The sequence below is a fragment of the Haliotis asinina genome, chromosome 7 (genome assembly GCF_037392515.1).
Source record: "Haliotis asinina isolate JCU_RB_2024 chromosome 7, JCU_Hal_asi_v2, whole genome shotgun sequence".
NCBI classification, from domain to species: Eukaryota; Metazoa; Mollusca; class Gastropoda; order Lepetellida; family Haliotidae; genus Haliotis; species Haliotis asinina.
Window position 1 is genome coordinate 41,267,490 of NC_090286.1, and position 25,632 is coordinate 41,293,121.

Consider the following 25,632-nt stretch of genomic DNA (forward strand, 5'->3'; position numbering starts at 1 on the left):
CGTCAACGATCCGAAGTGTGTCTTCGACCTATTCTGACAGCATAAGAAGTTCATAGACACAAATTTTGATATAGACAATTGGATTAGAACAGTGAGGGCCTTATTTCATTATCATGACTGAAAAATGTGTTGCTGTCAAATCTGTATCACTGCGGTCTGTTTATAACAGAAAACCAGCGGTCGATATCCCGAACATAGTGGCATGACGTCAGACGGCATATGACATATTATGTACAGTTAGTATTCCTTGCTTCCTGTTCTTTTTTAAAACATCCACAAAGAAATATCTTTTTTTCACAGAAATGTATATGACTACACTTAATATGAATGTCATTGAACATATCACCAGTCATTAATTTTGTGATAATCTGTTGACAAGTGAAAGTAAGTACTGTCAAATAGAATAGTTGATTGTTAAATTCATTGTGCCACCTACGCAAAGACCTCAAATGTTCAGTGAAGTGACAACCAGGAATCAGGCCAATTAGAAAGTTGTCCTAAGCACAGTGAATTGACCGTCACCCCAGCCGCGTCATAGAGTAGCGCCGCGTCATTGCCCATTCGCAATCAGTTTGACCAGAGTACTCTTAAGCCATTGAGAGGATATTTTCAGTCATTTTACAACTTGTACATGAAAGATGAAGTAAGCTAGAATGATACAGGACTAAGATATTTACAACTTTGGCGAAGTCCCAAGTGTACGATGCTAAAAATCGGAATTAAGAGTGATCCTTGGATTGACCCATGACTCATGCTAAAGGGAGGCAACTCTGCGCTGTATATTGCTGACGTAACGTAAAAATACAGACCATAACATGTATGAGTATCAGAACCAAGACTAAGCCTTGGTGGCCTCGTGAATAGAGCAGAAGTCTTTACAGCGGTTTTTTCGGGGGTTGGTCTTCGGCGGCGCGTATCGACAGACGCACTTGTTGCTATTGACTATGTACGATGTTGTCTGACGATGTACCTTGAAGGTGACATTACACAAACTGCATAGTTTAGTTGCCAGTACACCGTGTTTGAATGTATCGTCTGGTAGCGGCATGGTATGTCCCAGGACTACCACAATAACACCGGCTCTTTCGCACACACGCACGCACGCACACATCGCTTTATTAATGCATAAATTTTGAACTTGAAATACCATTTTAAGATCTCCGTATTCCAACGTCCAGACCAGGGTATGGAATAACTGTTAACCGCTAAATACACCGGGCCGTGTTAACAGCTAAATACGCCTGGTCATGTTAACCGTTAAATACGCCGGATCATGTTCACTGCTAAATACGCCGGGCCATTATTAATCTCATATTACCTGCAACAACATGATATCCTGAAATAAAACTACACACGTAAGCCAAGCGTATGTCATACTGAACTTCGACGGCATTTTATGAGATTCCAGGCACCGACTGCAGCATTTAGCAAACGTGACAGTGTAAATCCACCCTTTATGACCTACTTGCGAGCGAAGTATCGACAAGTCACCGTAGCCACAGTTGGATTTTCCTCTTCCTCTTAAAATACTCGTTAGACGAAGTAACGTTTACGGATCGTAAAGTAGTGCGTCTAAGTTACCTATTAAGTGTAATCCGCCAATGATAAACCGAACTTGATAGACTCTTGTGGGACTGCATTTGATCTGAGCACATGTTGTGACTTTAACTGTTGGAATTCCGTTTCTTTTTCAGTGCATATTTTGACAGGTTACGTTCTGTTCATATTTGCGTTCCCGACATTACGCTTAACTACATCTGCGTTTGTTAATAATACGAGGGTTGAAACAGATCCTGGGAACACATTTCAATAATTATTGATTATTAGAATTAATTATACACGCGAAATATACGTAAATCTTTGTTAACCGTACATTAGCTCATGTTATTCCTTTACAAGACCTTCATATATGTCTTGTACCGACCCTTAAAAATAAATTTAAATATTATATATTGGGGTCCATGGGCCCCTGTGACATTCACTCACTCAGTCACTCAAATGTGGTAGTAATTGCAGAGCAGAATCAATGTCGTGCACACGTTTTGTCGACCATTACAATTGGAAGTGATGACACGTGACCTGGCTGACTGTCTGTGATCACATCGGACGGTCTTCTTCATACTGTTAACCACTAGACGCCCTGGCCATGATTTGGAGCATCCACTTTCCGGAAACCGTGTCTTTCAAATTCACATTATTCCTGAACTGTATAACGCAGCTTAAACTAGAGAAAGAAAGATAGTTTCACCAAGTTTGAGTGAGTGAGTGAGTTTAGTTTTACGCCGCACTCAGCAATATTCCAGCTATAACACGGCGGCCTGTAAATAATCGAGTCTGGACCAAACAATCCTGTGACCAACAACATGAGCATCTATCTGCGAAATTGGGAACCGATGACATGTGTCAACCAAGTCAGCGAGCCTGACCACACGATCCCGTTAGTCGCCAATTACGACAAGCATGGGATAGTGAAGGCCTATTCTACCCCGGAACCTTCACGGGTCTCACCAAGTTTGAACTGTTCACAATCGAATCATTTTTTCAAAAGTTATACGCCCCGATTCACCGAAAACTCCGCAATTCGACGCCAAAATCACGGATCACCCAAGACAGCGAAAACTTACCTTCTAAATTCGTTTATTAATTCCAGCCTCTTCAACAGCACCTATGTAGGACTAGATTCAATCTGCAGCACCATCAATCCACGGACCTGAAAACTTATTGCAGCATCTACATATCATTTACTCGGCAGTAAGCAGGCATTTTCTCTAAAATAATAGGCAATCATACTGACTTGTCGGCCATAGATGGCCTTGACATTCAAATGATCCGTGCAGATCTGCACAAACCTACTTGCACCATCCGACTGGTGGAAAATACATTATACTGTAACAGTTTTGCCTGTTTACTAATGGGTGCGAAACATGAACTTTGCAATATTCCTTCCATTTTGGATGATGTACGTATCAATAAGTTGGTAAGATTAATTTTAGAGGTTATGCAAATGCGTCTGATGTTCATTCATTTTGAGGAAATTATGTATATGAATATTTAACCTCTAAAATTAATCTTACCACCTGACAGCTCATTTACGTGAATGTCAAGGTCATCTATGGCCGACAAGTTAGTGTAATTGCCCATGATTTTGATCATTTCCAGGAAATGATAAGTAGACGTTGCAACAAGTTTGGAGACCATTGATAGCATTTTGTAAGGAAATCATCTAGCTTTCGATCCGTAGGCATCGGTGGGATCTTAAAATATTTTATCTGGCGAAATTGAACTTTGATGGAGGGGGATGGGGGTGGGGTAGGGGTTGGGTTGGTGTGTCGTCGTTACATCCCTTTCGTTTTATACAGTACTACGGTAGGGTCTATACACCTATATGTCTTTCTGACAACACGTGAATTTAACTTTACGCCCTTTTTATCAATTTGCCAGCAGTATCACAACGGGGGACACCAGAAATTGGCTTCACATACTGTACCCTTGAGAATGAATGAAACGTGGGCTTCAACCATTGCAGAACGTGACGACTGAGCGGTGTAACCACCAGGCCACTAGATCATACCGTCCGACGTATGAACGACTGAATACGAACGTGTATATGTTAGGTATATGGTAATGATCGACATGATAGTATTACAGTTGTAAAAGACACCTATATACACACCTGCATTTAGTTACAACAACTGATTTACGAACGACAATGTTCCCAACACAGCTCAGCCACACTTCTCCTCCACAACCTACAGTGCACATGTTAACAGGCTTCCCCGCGGGTCGGACATCAAACGCACTGTTTGTTTCGACGGAGAACAGAACGAAGCACAAATAACCAACTGACTGTGGCCTTTCTGCTTTAGCTTAGCCTCCGGTCACATTACGGGAAATCTTAGCGTTGTGTATCAAGGAATACTGTTGCAAGGCCCAGGAGGCTATTCAAATGTCGGAGCATTACTTACACTCAACTGGATGAGACATCGTATTTCTGTGTCGCCCAACTTTTATGAATCATGCATTAAACTCTTACAATATTCTACAGCCCATAATTAATTATCCGGGTGCCACAAAGGACCAAATTAACCCCATTCAGAAAAAATGGAAAAGCACAAAATAGGAAATAAACCCAATGTGTTTTCAGTTAATTAGATTAATTCACGACAGTATTTCATTACAAATTTTAAGACATGTTTTCATTGTGTAACATGGTCCACTGCTTGGATGTTTCTCAGTGCACGCTCCGCCATAATCTGGATTTTGCATTACGCAGGCTTTTACCTCCAGTAGCCACAAACAAACAGAAAAGGAACAGAAAAAAAGACTGCAACGCTTTCGTAACATTGTTTTCATTGTCCCATTTTCCTGTAGTTTCAAGACCTCTTGTAACTGAAGTAATGATTAAATCTTAGCTAACCGTACTCTAGCCCATGCTGACGTTATTCCTTCACAGGATCATCATATGTCTTGTGAAGGACATAAGGCATGACTTATAGGGGTCCCTGGGCCCCACATTTGGTCTGTCAAGGTGGATGTTGAGTGAAGGTATTTCCATAAAATGATTTTGTTAGTCTCAGTTTCCGTAACGACAACACTGGTGGTCTTTATGTAGTGTTGTCACCTTGACGCTTTCATACTGTCAATCACTAGGCGCAATGACCGTGATGTAAGACATCCACTTTCCGACAACCCAATACACATTCCTGTATTTCGAAACAACCCCTTTAAGCTTTGAACGTAAAATGTCCACGTTTGCAGACTTGGTCACGTCTCTATATTGCTGAAATAATGACAATGCGACGTAAAACTCAACCGAACTCAACTCGTCAGAATTTCAAAGCCACGTTACTTTACATTGGCATTTAAATCACCTTACAATTCATTTCGTTAGAGGTGACTAACGGGATCAGGTGTTCAGGCTCTCTGACAGGGTGGACACATGTCATCCTAACCTAGTTGCGTAGATCGATATTTTTGCTGTTGATCCCTGGATTGTCTTGTCTAGATGCGAATGTTTACAGACCGCCACCATATTGCTTGAATATTGCTGAGCGCGGTGTAAAACGCAATTCACTCACTAGAACATATTGCCGTAACGATGTCCCTTCCTCCGTGTTTGCGCTGTGTTCCTGCTTACTGAACAACAAGTAACAGAATGTGTTGATTGGTACAAGGTAAAACCTACACCTCATAAATTGGACCCGCGTAAGTCATGCTGTAATAGGAATATCCTAATCACATCAAGGTGTTGCACCAGACAGTCTACTTCACCACCCCGGTCCCGAGGGGGCGGATAACAACAACCGGGGGAAGGTAATGAGGCACCTTTATAGTCGACGTGCAGTCACACCCCCTAAACACCATCGTGATAACCGGCTATGTGATCGCCAGAAAACACTTGTAAGTAACGGCTGGGGTTATTGTCGTTAGATAAAACCCAAATGTCATCCGCTGTGGGCTGGATATTTTGGGGTAGGTCTTGGAAAGGTTACGGGGGCTCTGGAACACTGGGGAAAGCTGCGAGCCATGCTAGGAAAACTTACAATGTTAACAAGAAGCCTCGTTTATCCACAACGTGTGTTTGTCTTGAGATGTTTTCAGGTTTTCCTAAAACTCGCAAATGTTTGACGAATGCGGCACTGGGCCACACTGAATGGCATCCAAACGTAAACCTGGGTTTGCGTCCGTGTAGGAAGTAGCGTTTTCTGTACGTCAGAGTCCGAATCTTTTTATACATTCTGTGTACAAACTTGGCTTTTTACTGCATTCACGGGATGTTAAATGCTGAATTGATTTACATGTTCGCAGTTGAATTTATGTTGAGAATGTGCTGATGTATACATTAGCTTCAAGATGTTTGACTGTTCGTGAATATCATTAAGATTACATCTTAGAAATGTGTATCATCAAGTTTTGATTTTGTATTTTTGTTAAAAGTTATGTACCTGGCCATGGTAAACCATCCCTAAACAGAAGAATACAACTCAAGTATACATAATACAATCTAAATACACGCGAATATAGTCCCAACTTTAACGCATTAATATAAACACGAGTGTTAATTCATATACGCACGAATAGAACGTCAAAACACACATGGATACAGTCCCAAATCAGTCATGAGTACTCAAACGATAACCTCTCTCAAAATACAGGTAAAGACTGGATGTCGCTGTCACGCTGTTTTGGAAATCATTGCAGACGTGTTACGTAGATTTGTGTGAATTATGTTCTTGTGTCTAACGCCTATTCCGGTGAGAGGTCAGGGGTCACCCATTACTGACACGAGGCTATGTGTACGGTGTCAGTTACATTTTCCTGTTGCGAAATACCGTTTCTTCTTCGTTCGTTCTTCCGTTTCCAGGATTCCCGTGGGTAGATATCTACTTGGTGCAGGTGCTCGAAGAAAAAATAAAAGAAAAATGTATTTCATATTTCACTAATAATTTTATTCCATATTTCAAACACTTTGTTGAAGTAGGTGATTATAAAGATAACACTGCGTCTGTTTTAAACGAATTAGGGCCTTTTAATGAACACGTACAAACATTTTTTAGCGTGAGCGTTTGCTTGTTTGTAGTGTGCATTGAAAGAGCATACTGAAGCGTTGTAGAGCAATGTTTGTTTATATACGTGTGCGTGCACAAGCGTGTGTATGTGTTTAAACCCCTACGTTCTAATTTTGAAGCATATTACATCAATGTATTTAATTTACTGTATGTTATTTCAAGTCTGCCCACTTTGGGCTTTATCTCGCATTACCTGTATGTGTCGTTCGTGGATGTGACTGAGTGAGTGAATGTGCGTGTCCGTGTGCGAATGCGAAAAGATGACTGCATTCTTAAGTCGCAAGATGGTTTGTACTCGTTGTTGTATTCACAAATGGTTTTGCGATCTTGGCTGACCTGCGGTGGGTGGCTTAGTCATGTTAATTATTCACTGTTTACGCCGAAGTTCCAGTTCGAATCCCACTTGGGTCCTATGTGTGCAAACCGCCTTGACAAGATATTGTCAATGTACATTGCTAAAAAGCAAACAAAAACCAATATTCACACGCTAAACGTGGACACTGCATCGACCCTTCTACTTTCATTTCCACCACATATCGCCTGAAAGCTTTCATTCGGTCACCCCTATAACTCGACACTATCCAGTTCGACTTATAATCGCATCAGGATTTATAAGTGTGTTAATTCCTGAAACAGGAGACTCATCGTCCACACAATTAGACAGTGTAGAGTGGTGAGTGAACAGACAGTGTCTACTGTTTCAGGTTTTAAGAGAATCCGACACATTGTCAACGCCCTGATGTCCGCGGAATGAAACAATATCGCTTACTAAGCATTCTAGCATTAACGATTATAGAGGAGTTCTTAGCGGGATTTGGTGGCATACTGACATGTAGAGGCAGAGGACTGTCTCCCTGTGCCGGCTACCACAGCAAGAAGGTTATTTATATAAAACAACATAGGAGCAGGAGAACTTCACACATTGTGTCTATGTTGGGAATTGAACCTAGGCTTTTGATGAACCATTGCTTTATCCACTAGGCTACCCTACCGTCCCTTCTTACCAAGGAAAAATCACATAACCCAACGAATTCACGGTTTGTTAGCCATATTAGAATACCACTTGTAAAATATTGTGATGGTAACATATTCCCATCAAAGATATCATACTCAAATTCCCGAGAAATACGCTCACTTTGGTGGTACAGTCATTCAGTATCATAAATATTTGAGCTGTAACGATCGAACTATCGATGGATTACAATTGGTAAGTCTCCTATAGCAGGTAAGTCTCCTATAGCAATTAATCGATGGTAGAAACAAAAGACAATCGATGCGTCGATAGTACATGCGACTATAGACAGTTTTAGTAATTGACTTCCATTGATAAATGCGCAGCGCAAAATACAGGAAGTACCAGCTTGGTTCACTTTCATTCAGATATATCCGCTCCTACATGCAAACGCGGCATACGACTCGGAGTTTGAATTGAATTTGTTAATAACAATACGTTTAAGGTTTTCGCTGTTTTATTGATCTGTTTTTCAAGTTTCTTGTCGGTTATTAAAAGGAAGAGAAACTACTTCAGCTTGGTTTTATTTCATTTAAACTAAATTCGGAAAATTACTTCAAATGAGACAACTCAAGAAGAGAAACTATTTCAATAGTATTGCAATGTTTCGTCACAACAGCCTATCGTTATAACAATAGTGTGCTTCTGCAGACTATCACTGTCGTAAATGTTGTTTCCCCATCAATAGTCACCCCTAATAATTATCTACTCAGACAAAAGTGTTACACCTCTAATAAACCCAGTAAGTGTTGCATTGTATCCGTGATACATGTGATTATTTAAGAAAACAGGTCGTGCATGTATATCGGTCAATATGCATTATGGCCAGCACGTCGGTGGTCAGTGTACATGGTGTCAGCTTACCATGGAATGCAGTCGCGTCACCTAGAAATACCTTTCATTCCTGGGCGTCTCCACATAGGGGGAGGGGAGTACCTGTCACTAAGTCAGCCAGCACAGGTCCTCATACACACAGGATGAGGCGATGGATGACACCAAGGATTACACGCATGTCCATAGTGATGTTGATAATCACAGCCGTAATATAGCCTGCTGGTGAAGATCCGGGATTCAGAAACCAACGTTTGTCGAAAAGGGCGACTAACGGGATCGGGTGGTCAGGCTCGCTGACTTGGTTGACACGTCTCAGCGTATCCCAGTTGTATAGATCGATGCTCATAATGATGATCACTGGATTATCTGGTCAAGACTCGATTATTTACAGACTGCTGCCATACAGCGGGAATAATGCTCAATGCGGCGTAAAACTAACCTCACTTACTCACGTAATCTGTCCCTAATCATAGCCGCATATGATAAGGTAAACATGAACAGCAATACTAATACTGATAGCGGCAGGTGAAATCTGAACAGTACCATTGATAATTACAATGGCGATCATGTTCCTTAATAACTGGGTACCCGGTAGGGTGAGATGGTGACATGATTCTATAAATCTCTCGCAAAGGATTAATGGTAATTAACAGATTGAATTGTAACGATATTTTTCGATAAGGGGGCCACGTGAATGACAGCGATAACAACGTTATTACTCATTCCAGGATTCTATTCTTAAAGCTGGCGCCTTCTCCCAACACCCAGTTCTCCCGCCCACCCCCACCACACGTATCCACCGTCACAACCATCAATGTATCAATGTGCGGAAAGGCTGAAAAATAAAGTGAACTACCAAGGAACGATGGGTCATACTGCATGATCCGAGACACTGACAATGTAGTTTGGATTATAGCCTCATCAGTTTAATCTACCCTTATCTGAATACATATATTTTTTTACCTCGAAACAATCAATTCAAGAGGCATATCTTGTTCTGAACCCTCTTAACGCCCTTTCAGCTTGACTAAAAAAAATTCATGAATTATGAAAGCTTTTTTAATTTCAACGTTGTTCAGAATACGACCGTAGTTTACCAGCTGTTCTATTACGCCCGTAAACACAAGGGCAGGACATAGGGTTTTGGGGGACTAAAGGACACTTTCTGATAAACATTTTGGGTATGTGTTGAGGATTAGCTACCCGATAGGTAAAATGGTCAGAAGGATTGAGCACAATCCCCAGGATTAAGTAGGCCCCCGGTATACTCGCCATTGAATACACAAATCATACAGACCTCTAGTGTGTAAACTGTGGCCCAGAGATTCGCATATTGCCGACGACTTTAGCTCTGTTGATTCTTCTCAGTGAGATAATACCTCCAAGTCTGATGTGTTTTTATTTTAGTGATAAAAAGAAACTTGAGCGGATTTTTTTCGGTGAACGCCTCTCCGGATGTGTCTCCTTCGGTGTGGTGTAAGATTGACGTGGAGAGCCGATGTGAAAAGTCTCACCCATCTCTGTCAATATCTCCACTGTTACGGCTAAAACGCATGGTTCTCAGTTTTCGTGACGTGACATAAACACAAGGATCAGAAATCCATTAAGTCTATTATCTTGTCAGTTAAGATTTACTAGTGTCGATCAGAAACAAGCGTTCATCAAGTCTGGTGGTATGAGATAAGTTTCATATTGTCAAAGAAATCTTTCTGAATGTACAAGGATTGTGGCTTCTCAAAAAGTATAAGAATAACAACGTACATGTTTTGGGTAACCATGTCATTTTACGACATGCCGTGAGTGTCGTGTTTCCGTCAGTTATACCACCACACATTCAGCACGTCAACACCACATTCTACACTCAAGAGGAAGAAAGACGCTGCTTTAACCAATTACTCCCACATGACACCTGGAGCCATGACCGCATATAATTCCATTCCGCCCCTGGAATCCAAGCCTACCTTTCGTGAAACACGCGAATTTCCATGGCCTTACATCGTTTTTGTCGATATTGACGTGTGATACTTTACAGACGTGTGTGACATTTACATTTCAAAATGGCCATACCTTGACGATTTCTCAGATGAAAAAGGCTTTCATGTTACTGATATATAAGTCTACACGGAGATAAATGGATCCATATCGGAGACATCCCAACCGTTCTAGCGGACATGTGTTAAAAAATGGATCGGAAATTTGGAATTAACATTAAGCAGTATGGTGAAGGCGGGCCACAAAGCAAAGCGTCAGAACAATATGCCAGGACCGCATGTTTATCATAGCCGACGGGGGCTCGCTGGTTGCCTAGTGGTTAAGGCGTTTGCATTAAGACTCGGGTTCGATTCCCACACGGGTACTGTGTGTAAACCCAATTTCTGGTGTCCCCCGTCGTGCTGGAACACTGACAAAAGCGGCGTAAAACTGAACTTATTCACTCACTGGCGACTAAAATGACGATGTAACAGTTATAGTAACTATAACTGACCACGACCCGATTCACGGACATCACAGAACCAATTTTATCTTTAGTTCTTAAAACTAACGTGTGTTTTGTAATTATCGTTTGATACCAAACAGTAATGAGCTGAGAAAATAAAGAAAATAAATTTCTTTTTTTAGCCTTTAAAAACTTTCGAAATTTAAGGGGTTTTTTTGTTTTGTTTTTTCTGTTTCGTGATCTTTGAGAGAAAAAGTCTGAACTGTAAGTTGCAGTAGTCGCGTTCCCGAGCTCTAATATTGCCCTTTCCGCTCGTTGCTGGCCGAGCCAGTAGGCTGAGGTGGGTCGCATCGTCAATCTTGGTGACGAGGGCACCGTTCTGCAAAGCGATCATAGTATGAAGATGATCACAAATCCCCTACTTGAACTTTGGTTTTCGATCTACGTAGTGCTAAAATCGCTTTGTGAAACGGGCCCTGATTGATTTCGTGTCTTGAGACCAAGTGGCGTAGATAGATGTTCGATTATTCAGTTTCTGGCATGTTGGCTCCAGGATAGAACCAGGTTGTCTCAATAGAGTTATAATGTTGTACCCGATAGCGTTGATCATCATAATGGTTAATATGATCGGAGTATACTGACAACTTACACTCACTCAAGCGAACACAGCTGCCCCACCCGTCTATGAGTTTCTGGTGGTAGTGTTATTGTGTCTACTTCAGGACAGCCATGCCCAAATATTCTACAAGCCAAAAACTACGTAGCCAGGCCATGTGATATTTAGTCATTTTTATTCCATCTGCAATCTTGATCTTTATCACTACAACAGCGTACAGTGTCTTGTCAGCTACCTTGCTCCTCTTTGTCACTTCCACTAATTACTGTATATGGCCTTTATCAAGTATGGCCTTTATTGGTCATCTCCCTTGGCTGTGTCTGTCATGTCATCAACTGCAGAAGGAAGTGCTATTGTTTCTCTATTTGTCCATCGTTGAATCTTTGCCTGTCCATTGTTGTTAAGAACTGCATATATATGTATACTCACATATATACTGAATGTGAGTGTGGAGTCCCTTATTCCGACTGTCTGTGTAGGGACGACCGCAAGCAGGATTATGCCGCTCACAGGAAACTCCCTTGGGTTGAGCTGGAAGTCCGCTCACCTCATTTGTGTGTACTTGTTTGTCATGTCTTGTGTAAAGAAGTTCAAACTAAATTATGCCTCCGTCTTCATCTACGTGTACATTCGTTTTCGTAACGTTCTTCATAATCATGAGCTAAAATTCCTCGTCAACCACATGTGAACGAGTTGAGAGTAGGTTACCTTCCTCAGGTGTGCCAGAACGTGTCTGCCCCATACTCGTGTTTCCGATATAACAGTTCAGTGCTCCTTTTAATCAAAATGCTCGCTCACTCACTCATCCTGTCTGTTGTACCGATACGGTCTATCATCTTTGGTTGACAAATGAGTGCGTGCGGGGTTTCAGATCATCTGTTTAATACTAAAGAGGTCAATATGTGAAATGTGAAACATCTTACAGAGGCCACACCCTTCTCTTCGTTCTGACCCACATAGCCAATGGGTACTGTGTTACACCCCCTACACGTTCCATACAGAGACATTTGTTGACATTGTCCGTGATCTCAGTATCTCGCCAGCTAGTCCATTTGTTTGTGTACTCGGCGATCACTGGATGGAAACTGTCCCCAAACCTGACCCTCGCCCATCCCCTCGAATTAACAGGTGCTTAACGTGTTGTGATTGGGTGTGCCTGCACACAGATTAGTTCCATGACGGACTCAGTATGAAAGTTTTCTAAAAACTCTAAAGTATTTAGTCTAACATGACAACTTCGGTTATGTCGATTTCTTTGTTGTGATGAATTCAGTAGCAACATCACGCAGTGATACGAGTATGTACCTCACGGAGCAGGTTATCTGGTATGTGATTGAGTATATTATTGCGTCTTTTCGCAATATTCTAGCAGTATCACGGTGGGTACACCAGAAATTGGCTTCTCTCATCTAACCCGAGTCTTCAGCATGATGCACGTGCGCTTTAATCGCTATTCTACCCGGCGTTATTGAGAAGACATATAGTAGATTATAAAGAACTGACAAATGCCTTGAAGTTTGTTATTCTGGATTATAACCCACCAGTGACGTCACTCTATTGTTCTCGCGAGGTAATATTTCTGGTCAAATGCCGATGCCCGTCGATGAGGGGGTATTACTTTGATATCGCCCCTCTGTCTCGGGATATTATTTCAGTATCGCCCCTCTGTCCCTCTTTCAATTATTACTTGTTTTGAAGATTGATATCCCTTTGCCTTGCCATGTCTGAATATGATCGTGAAATATGACGTAATTACTGACAATTTTCATGTGTAGTGCTGACTCCCAGTTTCGAACCACACCCATTTGCTTTTATACTCTTGTCTACGAAGGATCTCTGTGAAGCAACGAGATCGTTTCTCTGCATAAACCCTGTGTTCCTCGCAGGACAGGTATTGCGAGCAGGGCACGGGTAGCGCGTGCGGACCACTTGTATTGCGCGTGCAAGCCGAGGCTTCGGCTGCCAGTCTCATTCCAGTTGATTTTCATCTGTCAGTACCAAACTTTGAAGTTATATCCATGTATATAATCGACCGGTTTATAAGTTACTTTTTAGTAATGCCTACGGATCATGCTTTATCCTACACATCACCTGCATCGTCCTAGTTTCTATTCCTTGCAGTCGGTTACAACCAGAGCTCATACTCTCCATATATTTTTGCAGCTCGTCATACCGGAGTCCTTTACATCAGAAAAGTGACGGATGGTGACATAGAATGTTGTTCAATAGTCATATGTTTGATACTGGTATCATATTTGTAGTTTTGACTTTAAATGTGCATTATTTTGGTGACTATTTCTAACCCAGGATGTTTAAATAACGTTTGTACTTTTTAGGCCAATTTCACGTTTCAAATACATAGTTGTTTTAGTTTCTTTTCCCCGTCAGTTGCGCGGTTTCGGATTAGTTTCTCTCGTGTTCCCGGAGGTAGTTGTGTCGAATCCACTTCGTTGTATCCGTAGTGACTGCCTTCATCGGAGAGAGGCAGTTACACGCAGTACTGACTTGATGCATTCGATGCCTACATCGGAGAGAGGCAGTCACACGCAGTACTGACTGGACGCATGTGATGACAACATCGGAGAGAGGCAGTTACACCAAGTACTGACTGGACGCATGTGATGACTACATCGGAGAGAGGCAGTTACACAAAGTACTGACTGGATGCATGTGATGCCTACATCGGAGAGAGGCAGTTACCCCAAGTACTGACTCCCTTCCCACGGCGGTTATCTTCGGTTATCTCGAGGGTTCGTTTGTTCCCTTCCTGTTCGTGATAACGAAGGTTCAGCTATGTGTTAGCCCGTATCCCAACCAATGAACACCGTTCAACACGAAGCTTCCCTAATACGTGGCTGGAACGACAGTATGGAGGATACATTCTGGCCAGATTGGATATTCAAAGCAACTTTATGCCTGGCAAGATAGGGTCAACTGACCTCTGCATGCTGGTCAGGTGATAGATAGCATCCACTTCAATGACCTCATCAGCCTTTGCCTTATTCCTTGCAGGTGCCCTCGCTGGCAGAACAAGCACCGGCACAAGAATTTGGTTTGATATTATGTACATGCAACATCATCGGGGCCACTTTGTCAAAAATGGTAGTGAATTGGTCATCCGTAATGGTAATACGTGATAATTAATTAAATTTACAATGATGTCGGCGTTGTTCCATACATTATGTGATCAACAAATTATGTGTCTATTGTCTACTGATAGATATATATGTTCTAGATATTTTGGCTACCTGACGCACCTGCGGTTAGAATTGTCCTCACAGAAAATGTCCTCAGGCGTTATGAATTACTGATATCACATCTGGTCAGAGAAGAAAGATGGTGTTATTGGACAAAATTTAAATCAAGACCAAATGACAAACAAAACAATGTTACAGTATAATTTCAGACTTGCCAAGTAAATCTGCATTCGAGTTAGATGAATTCCTTTAAGTTATATTTTCTGTTAATATTGTGACAGATGTGATTTATGAAGCAAAAGCACATTCCGGATGCTGCAAATATTGGTCTACGCGTGATATACAAACCGGTAATATGCTTACATAAATATGGACAATGATACCAGAGAAATACATTCATTTGTGTTTTATTTATATGGACAGTCTAGTGTGATCAAAATCCATATAGCCAAGGTATTCTTTTAGGTGAACGTCTCTGTGATCACATAGATAATAAACATATCACAAAGCTGAAAGCTATATACTAGAATATCTACCGCCACACTACCACACCAGGGTGACGTGTGGATCTGAATTATAAAAATGTGGTTCAAAATATGATATTTATTGCAAATATAGAGATCACGCAGTTTCTCACAGACCACCTTTACACAAGAGCAATCATTACTTCAGTCTTCAGAAAAATAAGCCATCATGCAAGGTTCTACCCGTAAATAGTTCAGTTATACACGGGTCTCAATAGTGGGACTGGCATCTAGAACTTGAACAATTTGCCGATTTTGTATATTTTCTTTTAAAAAAAATACTCTTTTTGTCGACGATGGATAAGTTTGTTTATGTGTACATGTAATCAAAATTCTTTGTTGGTGAAATGACACCTTGTCATCTCCATCTACAATCTGGACACAATCACGTGGCTGCGCGTTAAGGGTTGACGTGCCAAATATGGGTACCACGTGGGATAATACACACTTGACGTTGATACACAAATTAAAGATAAAGTTCTCACATATGTCAGGCATATCATGCCGAGATTACAAACATATACGTTCTCAGAATTTATGAATTAATAACAACGAAAACGATGAATGCCACTCTGTTGTCGTTAGCTTTGATGCGTGCTTGTCGACCCCAGGCGTGTACGCTCACATGTTTAATATCAAAGGAGGCTGGCTAAAGCTGTCAGCATAAACCTGTCATTCCTGTCCAAATGGTCAGCCTGTTCAGCTTGGCACTTGTGTAGTAACAGTATGTTGTTGTGTGTGTGTGCTTATTTGCCACTGAATGGCGTTAATCGGTAGAGAACACTAGAGGTGAGAAGGTAGACACCGAACGATGATGAATTCATTTAAATTCTTTATTCTCATAAACCACCATGGTGGTACAAGAGAATATGTTGTAAACATACACATAAATACAAATTCAAATTCAAGATGGCAGACATATTAACATTTTTTTCCTGACAAGAGATGATAGATGAAGGATATATTTTGATAGATTTACTATGTCTCGAAATGTTTTAGCAGATGATATTTTCGTAAACTTTGAAGAAAGCGTCATGACATTTGCATATAGCTGTATATGTTTGTTATAATCCCATTTTCAGTATTATTTTCAGTGTGTGAGATTTTGTATTTATGATACAGTAATGAATATGTATGAAGACATTCTAGGCCGTTGTTTGATCGCGTTGACAACATTAAACGTTTGACTTGTATGATAGACATGTGTCGGGCATCTCCAGATCTGACACACTTGTGACAAAACTGATCTCCTATGCAATTCCCAACATCGACTTAAACCTAGACTACACTGGACTCTGTTTTAAACTTTTGTACATTTACTTGGTAGTATAAACCAAGGCATTTAGGATTGTGGAATGTTACATTTTTTCAGTGTGTGTGCGTGAGTGTGTGTGTGGACACACGTTTGATAAATTCTCTACCAAACTGATTATAATTACATTGCACAAGTCTATGGATAATGCACGGACCTTGTTGTTGTGTATAGGGTCGATGGCCCACACATTGTACTGAATAGTGGCAACTGAATAGACTAACGCATAGCATCAGTGTGAATGTATAATAATTTTGACAGTAACAAATAAACCCATTTAACTTGAAGAAGTGAACCAGTGAAATGGGAAATTCGGAATCTGAACCAAAGGCAATGTATACGTAGACTTGTTTCATTTGGGTTTTAGACGGCTGGGCAGTAGGGACAATAACTTGGTTCAGGAACTGTGAGACTGATCGAATGATACCATGAACAATTGGGGCGGTAGGGTAGCCTAGTGGTTAAAGCGTTCGCTCGTGATATTGCTGGAATATTGCTAAAAGCGACGTAAAACTAAACTCACTCGTTCACTCACTCATGAACAATTGCGTGTAGTAAAATGATTTCTAACGTATTTTGAAACAAGTAGCTTGTCTTCACGTTGTAGTATGTATTCCAAGGCATATTTGACCCGTGAAGATTCGGGGTAGAATAGCTCTTCAGCAACCCATGCTTGCCATAGAAGGCGACTATGCTTGTCGTAAGAGGCGGCTAACGGGATCGGGTGGTCAGGCTCACTGACTTGTTTGACCCATGTCACCGTATCCCAGTTGTGCAGATCGATGTTCATGCTGTTGAGCAATGGATTGTCTGGTCCAGACTCGATTTTGCAGATCTAGACCACCGCCATATAGCTTGAATATTGCCGAGTGCGGCGTAAAAGTAAATTCACTCAATCCAAGGCATATTTGAGACCTTACGTATTTCATACAGCAAGAAAAGAAGCGAACCCGTCTAAACAGTCTGTTAATATGACGCCGGATTCAGACAGGTATTTGTGCTCGTGAATGTTTTTCAACCTCAGAGAAATATATCGTTATCAACTCCTATTATACATAACATCTTATTTAAAACACGATAAAGGGATGGTGAAACGCCTTTGACCAAACTTGCTACGACTGCAACATGCTGCGTCCTCCATAATTATTACAGAATTTGTATCGAGCATCAACATTAACATGTAACATTAAAATTTAATGGGCTATGCCGTCTCGAATGCGACATTAAGAACATAGACTGTTTTCTCACAACATTGTTAACTGCGGTGAACACAGGAAAGTCGTCTACCCTACCACAATTCGAAACTCGTTTTCAACTTAGTTCAAGCCCTTAGAGTGACAGTTCCCACAAACCCGTCTTGGTATGTCGGCTTTCGTAGACACAGTTATGCAGAGTTGTCATGGCATGGAATGAGATAGAAGGTTCATTGAAGAAAGACATTTGAGCTGTCAAAGTACACCGTTTATGAAGGCCGCTTCCATGAAGCTAACTTACGATCATCTTAACATTTAGATCGCTTTGAGTAAAAGCCAAGAGACTGTCTCGGGTCCCAAAACGGGGTTTTAGTGATCACCGAAGTCTTCTTAGCGCTGACATAATCATAGGCGCCATCTTACGACTATCTTCGCGCTGAGAGAACTTTGAAAATAACCTAGGCCCAGGTTATCGCAAGTCAGTTGGATTCGTGGAGTTACGACCACGTTAAGGACAAGATCACTTTGTGATTGTCCTCGATCCACAAAGCGATATTAGGGCTAAGACGACCGGAACTTCCTTATTTTAACATAGACTTATGATAGCGACTTACTCATCGCTAAGATGAGAATGCTATTAACCTGGCTCCACAAATAGATCGTAACCGCCTTACTTTAACATAGATATACGACAATATGAAACAGATACCCTGTCTTCACAGAATTTGTCCAGTGATCTCGGGTGCCTGTTACTAAGCAACCTTTATCAAGGTTAACCATGACACCCACTCTTTAGCATTACACTAAGGTTACCTTAGTGACTTAGAACTTTGTGAAAGAGGTCCTGTTCATTTATTTTCTTCTCATAGTCGAATATTGTTATTCTCGGGTGTTCTGTGTGTGAGTGAGTGATTGAGTTAAGATTTACCCCTCGCGCAGCAATATTCCAGCTATATGGCGCCGGTCTGTAAACAATCGAGTCTGGACCAGACAATCCAGTGATCAACAGCATGAACATCTATCTGCACAACTGGGAACCGATGACATGTGTCAACCAAGTCAGCATCCCTGACCATCCGATCCCGTTAGTCGCCTCTTACGACAGCATAGTCGCCTTTTATGGCAAGCATGGGTTGCTATTCTACCCCGGACCTTCACGAGTCTCCCGGGTGTTTAGGTTCTGCTTAAAAATGAAGTGTCTCAGACGTGATGCTTATCTTTCAGATAACTGTGTAAGGAATGGGGCGTTGTTCCAGCCTGGTCAGTCATATCAGGAGAACTGCAACGAGTGGTGAGACTATTTATATATATAGTGAATGTGAATGTTTATGTGAATGTGGAACGCGGCGCAGAGGCACACTCACACACCATTGCCTGATAACATGACGTTCAAAGTTACAGACCACCGGTTGACAACAGACATACACAATTGCAGACCAATGGTTGACAACACAATGTTCACAGTTACATACCAGTGGTTGGCAACATGACTTACAGTTACAGACCACTGATTGACAACATGACGTACACAGTTACAGAAAACTGGTTGACAGTGTGACGTGCACAAGTACAGACTACTAGTTGACAACATGACGTACAGTTACAGACCACTGGTTCATAACATGACATACAGAGTTACAGGCCACTTGTTGACATTATGACGTACACAGACAGACCACTTGTTGACATTATGACGTACACAGTTACAGACTACTGTTTGACAACATGACGTACAGTTACAGACCCCTGGTTGACAATATAACGTACACAGTCACAGACCACTGGTTGACAACATGACGTACACAGTCACAGACCACTGGTTGACAATATGACGTACACAGTTACAGACCACTCGTTGACAACATATTCACAGTTACAGACCACTGGTTGACATGACGAATAAGTTACAGACCACTGGCTGGCTACGTGACGTACAGCTACAGGCCAGCAATATCACGGCGGGGGACACCAGAAACGGGCATCAGATCGAAGATCCGGGTTCGATTCCCCACATGGGTACAATGTGTGAAGCCCATTTCTGGTGTCCCCAGTCGTGATATTGTTGTAATATCGATAAAAGCGACGTAAAACCGAACTCACTCACTCACTCACTCACTCATATAACACAATGTATACATTCAGTGCCCTTACATCGTGTCTCAGACACGATACATACAATTAAACTCAGTTCCTTTAACCGTCAAACACATTTTATACACTCAGTTCCCGGAACAATTGCCATTATTATATCCAATCCTCGTTGAATGTCACTGTAAGTGGATCCCAGTCCTAAACATGTTACATTTCAACAAGGAAAGTTTATTGACTTATTCTTAATTGGTGCACTTTGCAGAACATGTTGAAACTATTGTGTCCTGTCAGCTTCATCCTTCGTTTTCATTCCAGCAAGTGCGAAGTGTTCTCCGGGCCACCCAGGAGGTTTGACTGGCGCTGCAGTCAGAGTGTGTGTTTGATCAGACCGCAACTCATCCGCGCAGTGAATGATGGGCGATACGGGTAAGTATACCCACGCTTCGACAGATTGCTCATGAAACAAATGTTTTAAATACTAATAGCAGCATGTTGATGTAAATTTTTCTGACTGAAAGGTAATATTATATAGGCAAACATTTTAACGACTCATTTTGGTATTTTGTTCTGCAACAAGCAAGAAAACAACAAACGGAAACGGAATATTTCATAGCCGAAGTATGAACAGCCCATTAACCGACGGTCGCTCGATTATGATCATTATCGCTCTAAGATGGAATATGTGTTAAGCTGCCTGTTTTCACTGCTTCGATCAGTATAGGGACTTTCATTTAGCTAAAGAGTTCTCTTTCTTTAACATCATTTCATAGATGGACAGCGAGTAACTATTCGGCGTTGTGGGGGATGACGTTACCTAATGGCATCAAATACCGTCTAGGAACGTTCCCGCTAGAGTCGAACGTTGTGCGCATGACGCCACTCAAAGTGAGGCTGGATGAAGTTCTTCCGGAATCATTCGACTCCCGCCAGAAATGGCCAGGAGTCATAAACCCGATACGAGACCAGGGAAACTGTGGTGCATCATGGGCCTTTTCAACAACAGGTATTCGCTACTGATGGAGATATCACGAAAATTAGTTGAACAATCCTATCAAGATGGAAGCCAGTATCTTAGATGGTCAGTTAATGTCATGTAATTAACTTTAGAGATGGGGTAGTCACTTTTCGGTGTGATGGGGGTCACTCACCCAAAGGGATGTGGGTGTGTGGGTGTGTGGGTGTGTGTTGGGGGGGGGGGAAGCAGTTGTCGGGTGGAATGGAGGGGGGGGGGGTATCCGGGGGACAGTTAACCTGATATTGATGACCACTGACCATTGCCCATGTCTCTGTTCCAGCCGTAGCGTCCGACCGTCTGGGTATCGAGTTTATGGGGGACTACAAGGAGCAGCTCTCCCCTCAACACATTCTATCTTGTAACAGCGACAGGCAGGAGGGTTGTGCCGGGGGGTTCCTCGACCGAGCCTGGTACTACCTTAGGCGGAGAGGGTACGTCCTTAGCTTCAACTCTTTCACAGCTGAAACTCGGGACATTCCATGACCGGAAATGTTTTATTCCGGACGACACATACGATGTGAAATACTACTTCTAAATGATTTGGACCATCAAGGAAATGCCAGGATGTGGATTTAGAGTTCAGGTTCTATGCCTAGATTTTCGAAGCTCTTGGAGCTGAGATAGTCGTAAGTTAATGTTAATGTGTGGTACTTACGACTATCATGCCGCTGAGAGAGCTTCGGAAATCTGGGCCCTGATGCACAGAGGGTTCGTAGAGTTACGACCTTACCACTTGTCGTAACTACATAGTTTAGCAAGGGCTTAACGCTGAGCGGTGTAATTGCAATGTTTATTATCCCGTCTCTACATAAGACGAAGTAGTTTATGGGTCGACTTCAAAGTTCAAAATGAAAATAATTATATATTTCACGATACACAGTCATTCTAGCTTGTAAGTTTTGTATAGAATATTTGTCCATCAGAATGTATTTTGATTCAACTTACAGTTTTCGCATCAAAACCCTGATGGATTGTCCAAGGAGATAACGGAAAACAGGGTAGCGAGATGACCTGTACTCATTGGCTGCATAGGAACTCACCAAAATATTGCTTAGTTGAGATTTGAACTGTTCGCTGTGAGGCTGCCAAACTTTCTGTTGTAGGCTGGTGACAGAGGAATGTTACCCCTACTCTAGCGGAAGGACCAGCACGATCGGCGAATGCCTGGTCGCACCCCGGAAGCGTCAGGGCAACTGCCCGAGCGGCATCGAGTTCCGCATGGAGAAGCGCTACAAGACCACGCCCCCCTACAGGATACGCCCCCTTGTAAGTGATGCAGGATGGGTGATTAACATTAACATTATTTACATTAATTTGAGCAAAAAGCTGTATGCTTACGATTTCTGAAACGACGGTATAACGTTTCATTTTCTTATATGTGTAAATCGGGTTAAAAAACCGGTCTCCAGCAACCCATGCTTGTCCTTCGTGTCGATTAAGGGGATCGGGTGGTAGATCGGTGACTTCCAATTGGTGGAGACCCGTGAAGGTTCCGGGGTAGAATAGGGCTTCAGCAACACATGCTTGCCATAAAAGGCGACTAACGGGATCGGGTGGTCAGGCTCGCTGACTTGGTTGACACAGGTCATCGGTTCCCAGTTGTGCAGATTGATGTTCATGTTGTTCACCACTGGACTGTCTGGTCCAGACTCGATTATTTACCGACAGCCGCCATATAGCTGGAATATTGCTGCGTGCGGCGTAAAACTAAGTCGCTCACTCACTCCAATTCGTAGATCGATGTTCATGCTGTTGATCCCTGGATTGTCAGGTCCAGGCTCTGTATTTACTGACTGAAACAATATAGCTGAAATATTGCGTGTGGCGTTAAATAACACACACACAAACAGCCCTGTGTACATATAGTGCAGTCACTTTTGGATATCATTTGTGATATTGTTCTGGAACGCCGGGAGATGCGTCATGTGTATTTCATTGGTTTGTGTTGTGTACCGAGTTAGATAGCATCAACAAGCCCACATGCGGCGGTACTAAAAGTAGAATGTTATGAAGAACAACGACATACAGACAAAGAGACAGTAAACAAAGTACGCCAGCACCCTTAATTTAGTTCATCCTCAGTGCTGAGGGTCTATTACAAGCTGACTGAAGTAGTTCTCCCAAAGCTGCCTGATCTTCATCAGTGAGAATGAAACAGCGAAACATCTGCTTGTGTAAACGGTTGTAAATATCATATTATGTCTTCATCCTGTATTTACAACAACGCTGCCTCTCATCCTGAATCAAAGTGTCTACCCATGGCGTTGGATCCTTCCACAAAGGAATTGTTTGAGTGAATAGTGTTTTACACCACTGACAACAATCAACAGTCATGGCGGCCATGGCAAATTATGGAGTACATCACACACAGATGTCCATTCGCAATCTTTGTGCAAAACCTTGTAACAGCAAAGGCAGTGATCATCTCAAAAATAAATTAGTACCCCCAAACAACGTTAGGCATTAAATCGTGTTTGTCAAGCCAGAACTCAAATTAGAATGCTGACTGGATTTCATTTCAATCATATGTATGTTTTTGTTTTCAGGATAAATTACTAAATATTTAAAACGTCAGTGAAAAGGAACAGTCATTCTTGCATGTCCTTAGAAATAGATTTCATTTGATGTAAAGGTGAACATAGTTGGGAATATTATACCGATGGACCACAGAAAATCAGTGATGACACCAGGTTTTCGTGGAAAGGTCACCCAGAATGGCCTGATAAAGAAGTAGTCGTCAGGGCCCCGTTCTTCAAAGCAACCGCAACCCTAAGATGATCGTAACTCCCATACTTTAACATGGACTTACGACAGTCGTAGAGCTACGATCGCTTTGAGGAACGGGCCCTGGTGTAAATCAAAGGATGTAATACATACAGGCTAAGTGGTCTCATGTCCACAAGAATACAAACAGCGAACCGGTTAGTTGTAGGCTTTCTGCTGCTCTTGACAATGGCGTTACATCGCAGTCTGCACCATCATGCGTGCAGTATCAGTATCTCCAACAACAAAAAAAGATCAGTGATTACATGGTACGCAAATATGCAGTTAACACGAGTGGTCTCCCTTCCCCTCCAGTATCTGTTGCGCGATACGTCACTGTTTCTATAAGAATCACGTACCTGCCCGCGCCTCTTGTAGTCTGTTTGTGGAACTAACGGGCTTTCTACCATCAATATCAGACTAGGCTATTCACCTGACAGATTGAACAGCTTTTCCTGTCCGCCTATCTGTCAAGGGAGACTATCCTCAGATTACAGACACAAGTATTTACTTTGATCTTTAATTGTTGACTCAGTTCTCTAGTTCGTATCCCTTTTGAAGAATGTACGTCGGGAAAGTTTGTTCTTGTATTTTTGAAAGGAAATTAATGCACTGAATTTGAAAATACATACATTTAGCGTGAAGTGATTGGATAATACTGGTGCCAATGTGACGTTTTACAACATTCGACAGTTTTCTCGCTTTCTCACATTCCATATGGCTTCCATAACAAATGAGTTAAGTAGCAAAAATTCTAGTATACAGCACAAGCCACGACCTTGCTTCAGCCTGTCGTCAACACCCAGATGTTTTCTCTTCCTTTTCTTTGTTTCAAGAGAAACCAGTCTGAGTCCAGTGGTCTCTTAATATAACAATTTCCAGGTGGGATAAATACCAACTACAGCTTCCCCCGTGTCACATGTCGGGATCTAGGTTCCAAACCTGCAAATTCCGGTCTGTCCTGGAGTGTTCCGACAGTACCCCGTATCGGTATTCAGTCTCTCTGTCGAATGCCTATCAGAACCGCTGGTTACTGGGATAAAACGACATGTCACCATAATCATCTTGCCATCCCGCATAGGTGGATGGTGGAGGATGCTGATTGGTCAAAATGTTGTAACTGATCTGAATGTGCATGCTGTTTAGGCCAATGCTCTATTATGACTGTACGGCTGACAGTTTTGAAACATGATATATTTTGTCGAGGCATATATATGTGTTACCGTTTATTGCTACATGAACCTTTTACTCACTTACAACGCCTGTCGTGGAGGTCTATTGTATTATCAGTTGCTAGGTAACAAATCTACACTACACGCGCCGGGTCACGAGAACTAAGGGCTGTATTAAGTACATTGTAATGTATCCTGATGTATACCTTGCCTCATGTCGTAGATTTGCAACGACTGGAAAAAATATTGTTGTATTTCGGGGAGGGCAAAAATATGTTTATATTAAAAAAAATCTGATTTTGTTTTTAACAAATCATTAGTGTGTTTCACAGACAAATTGCAACCAAGGAGGTGTGTAAATGATCGAGTGTGGGTTAACTTGCATGTGGTTAATATAATGAGCATCATTCCACGACCGTGTCATACAGTGTTACCTTCCAGTTCATAGCATAAGGGCACTATTTTCTGCTTATCACGTCAATGGAGTTATCCTGTTATGACCCATCTCTTACTTACGATGGAGACAATGTCTTGTGTTTGCAATAGTGATTTTTAAAGATTTTTAAAGAAAAAATAGAATGGCGTCTACAAGACTCCACCTTGTCTAGGAGTACATTCACTATATAACGCTTTGGATCCTTTCTTTGAAGTATATAGCATCACTTTATTATTTGTTCCACTGATTTTCGAATACGGATTTGAACTGTTTGAAAATGCAATCTTTATTGCTTTAATATTCATAATTCTTTTACGCACCACCCGTGAAGGTCCCTTCAGCAACCCATGCATGCCATGAAAGGCGACTATGCTTGTTGTAAGAGACGACTAACGGGATCGGGTGGTCAGACTCGCTGACTTGTTTGACACATGTCATCGTTTCCCAATTGCGCAGATCGA

The 25,632-nt window shown here is 41.8% G+C and overlaps 1 protein-coding gene across 1 annotated transcript in view; it reads left to right on the forward strand.

Moving 5' to 3' along the window:
* Positions 1-25,632, forward strand: part of LOC137290752 (uncharacterized peptidase C1-like protein F26E4.3) — a 43,934-nt gene that overhangs the window by 14,294 nt on the left and 4,008 nt on the right. The window contains exons 2-6 of the mRNA XM_067821868.1: positions 18,919-18,985; positions 20,101-20,211; positions 20,556-20,788; positions 21,081-21,231; positions 21,904-22,066. Of these exons, the coding sequence (XP_067677969.1) occupies positions 18,919-18,985; positions 20,101-20,211; positions 20,556-20,788; positions 21,081-21,231; positions 21,904-22,066 (725 nt within the window). The remainder of the gene's footprint in view (positions 1-18,918; positions 18,986-20,100; positions 20,212-20,555; positions 20,789-21,080; positions 21,232-21,903; positions 22,067-25,632) is intronic.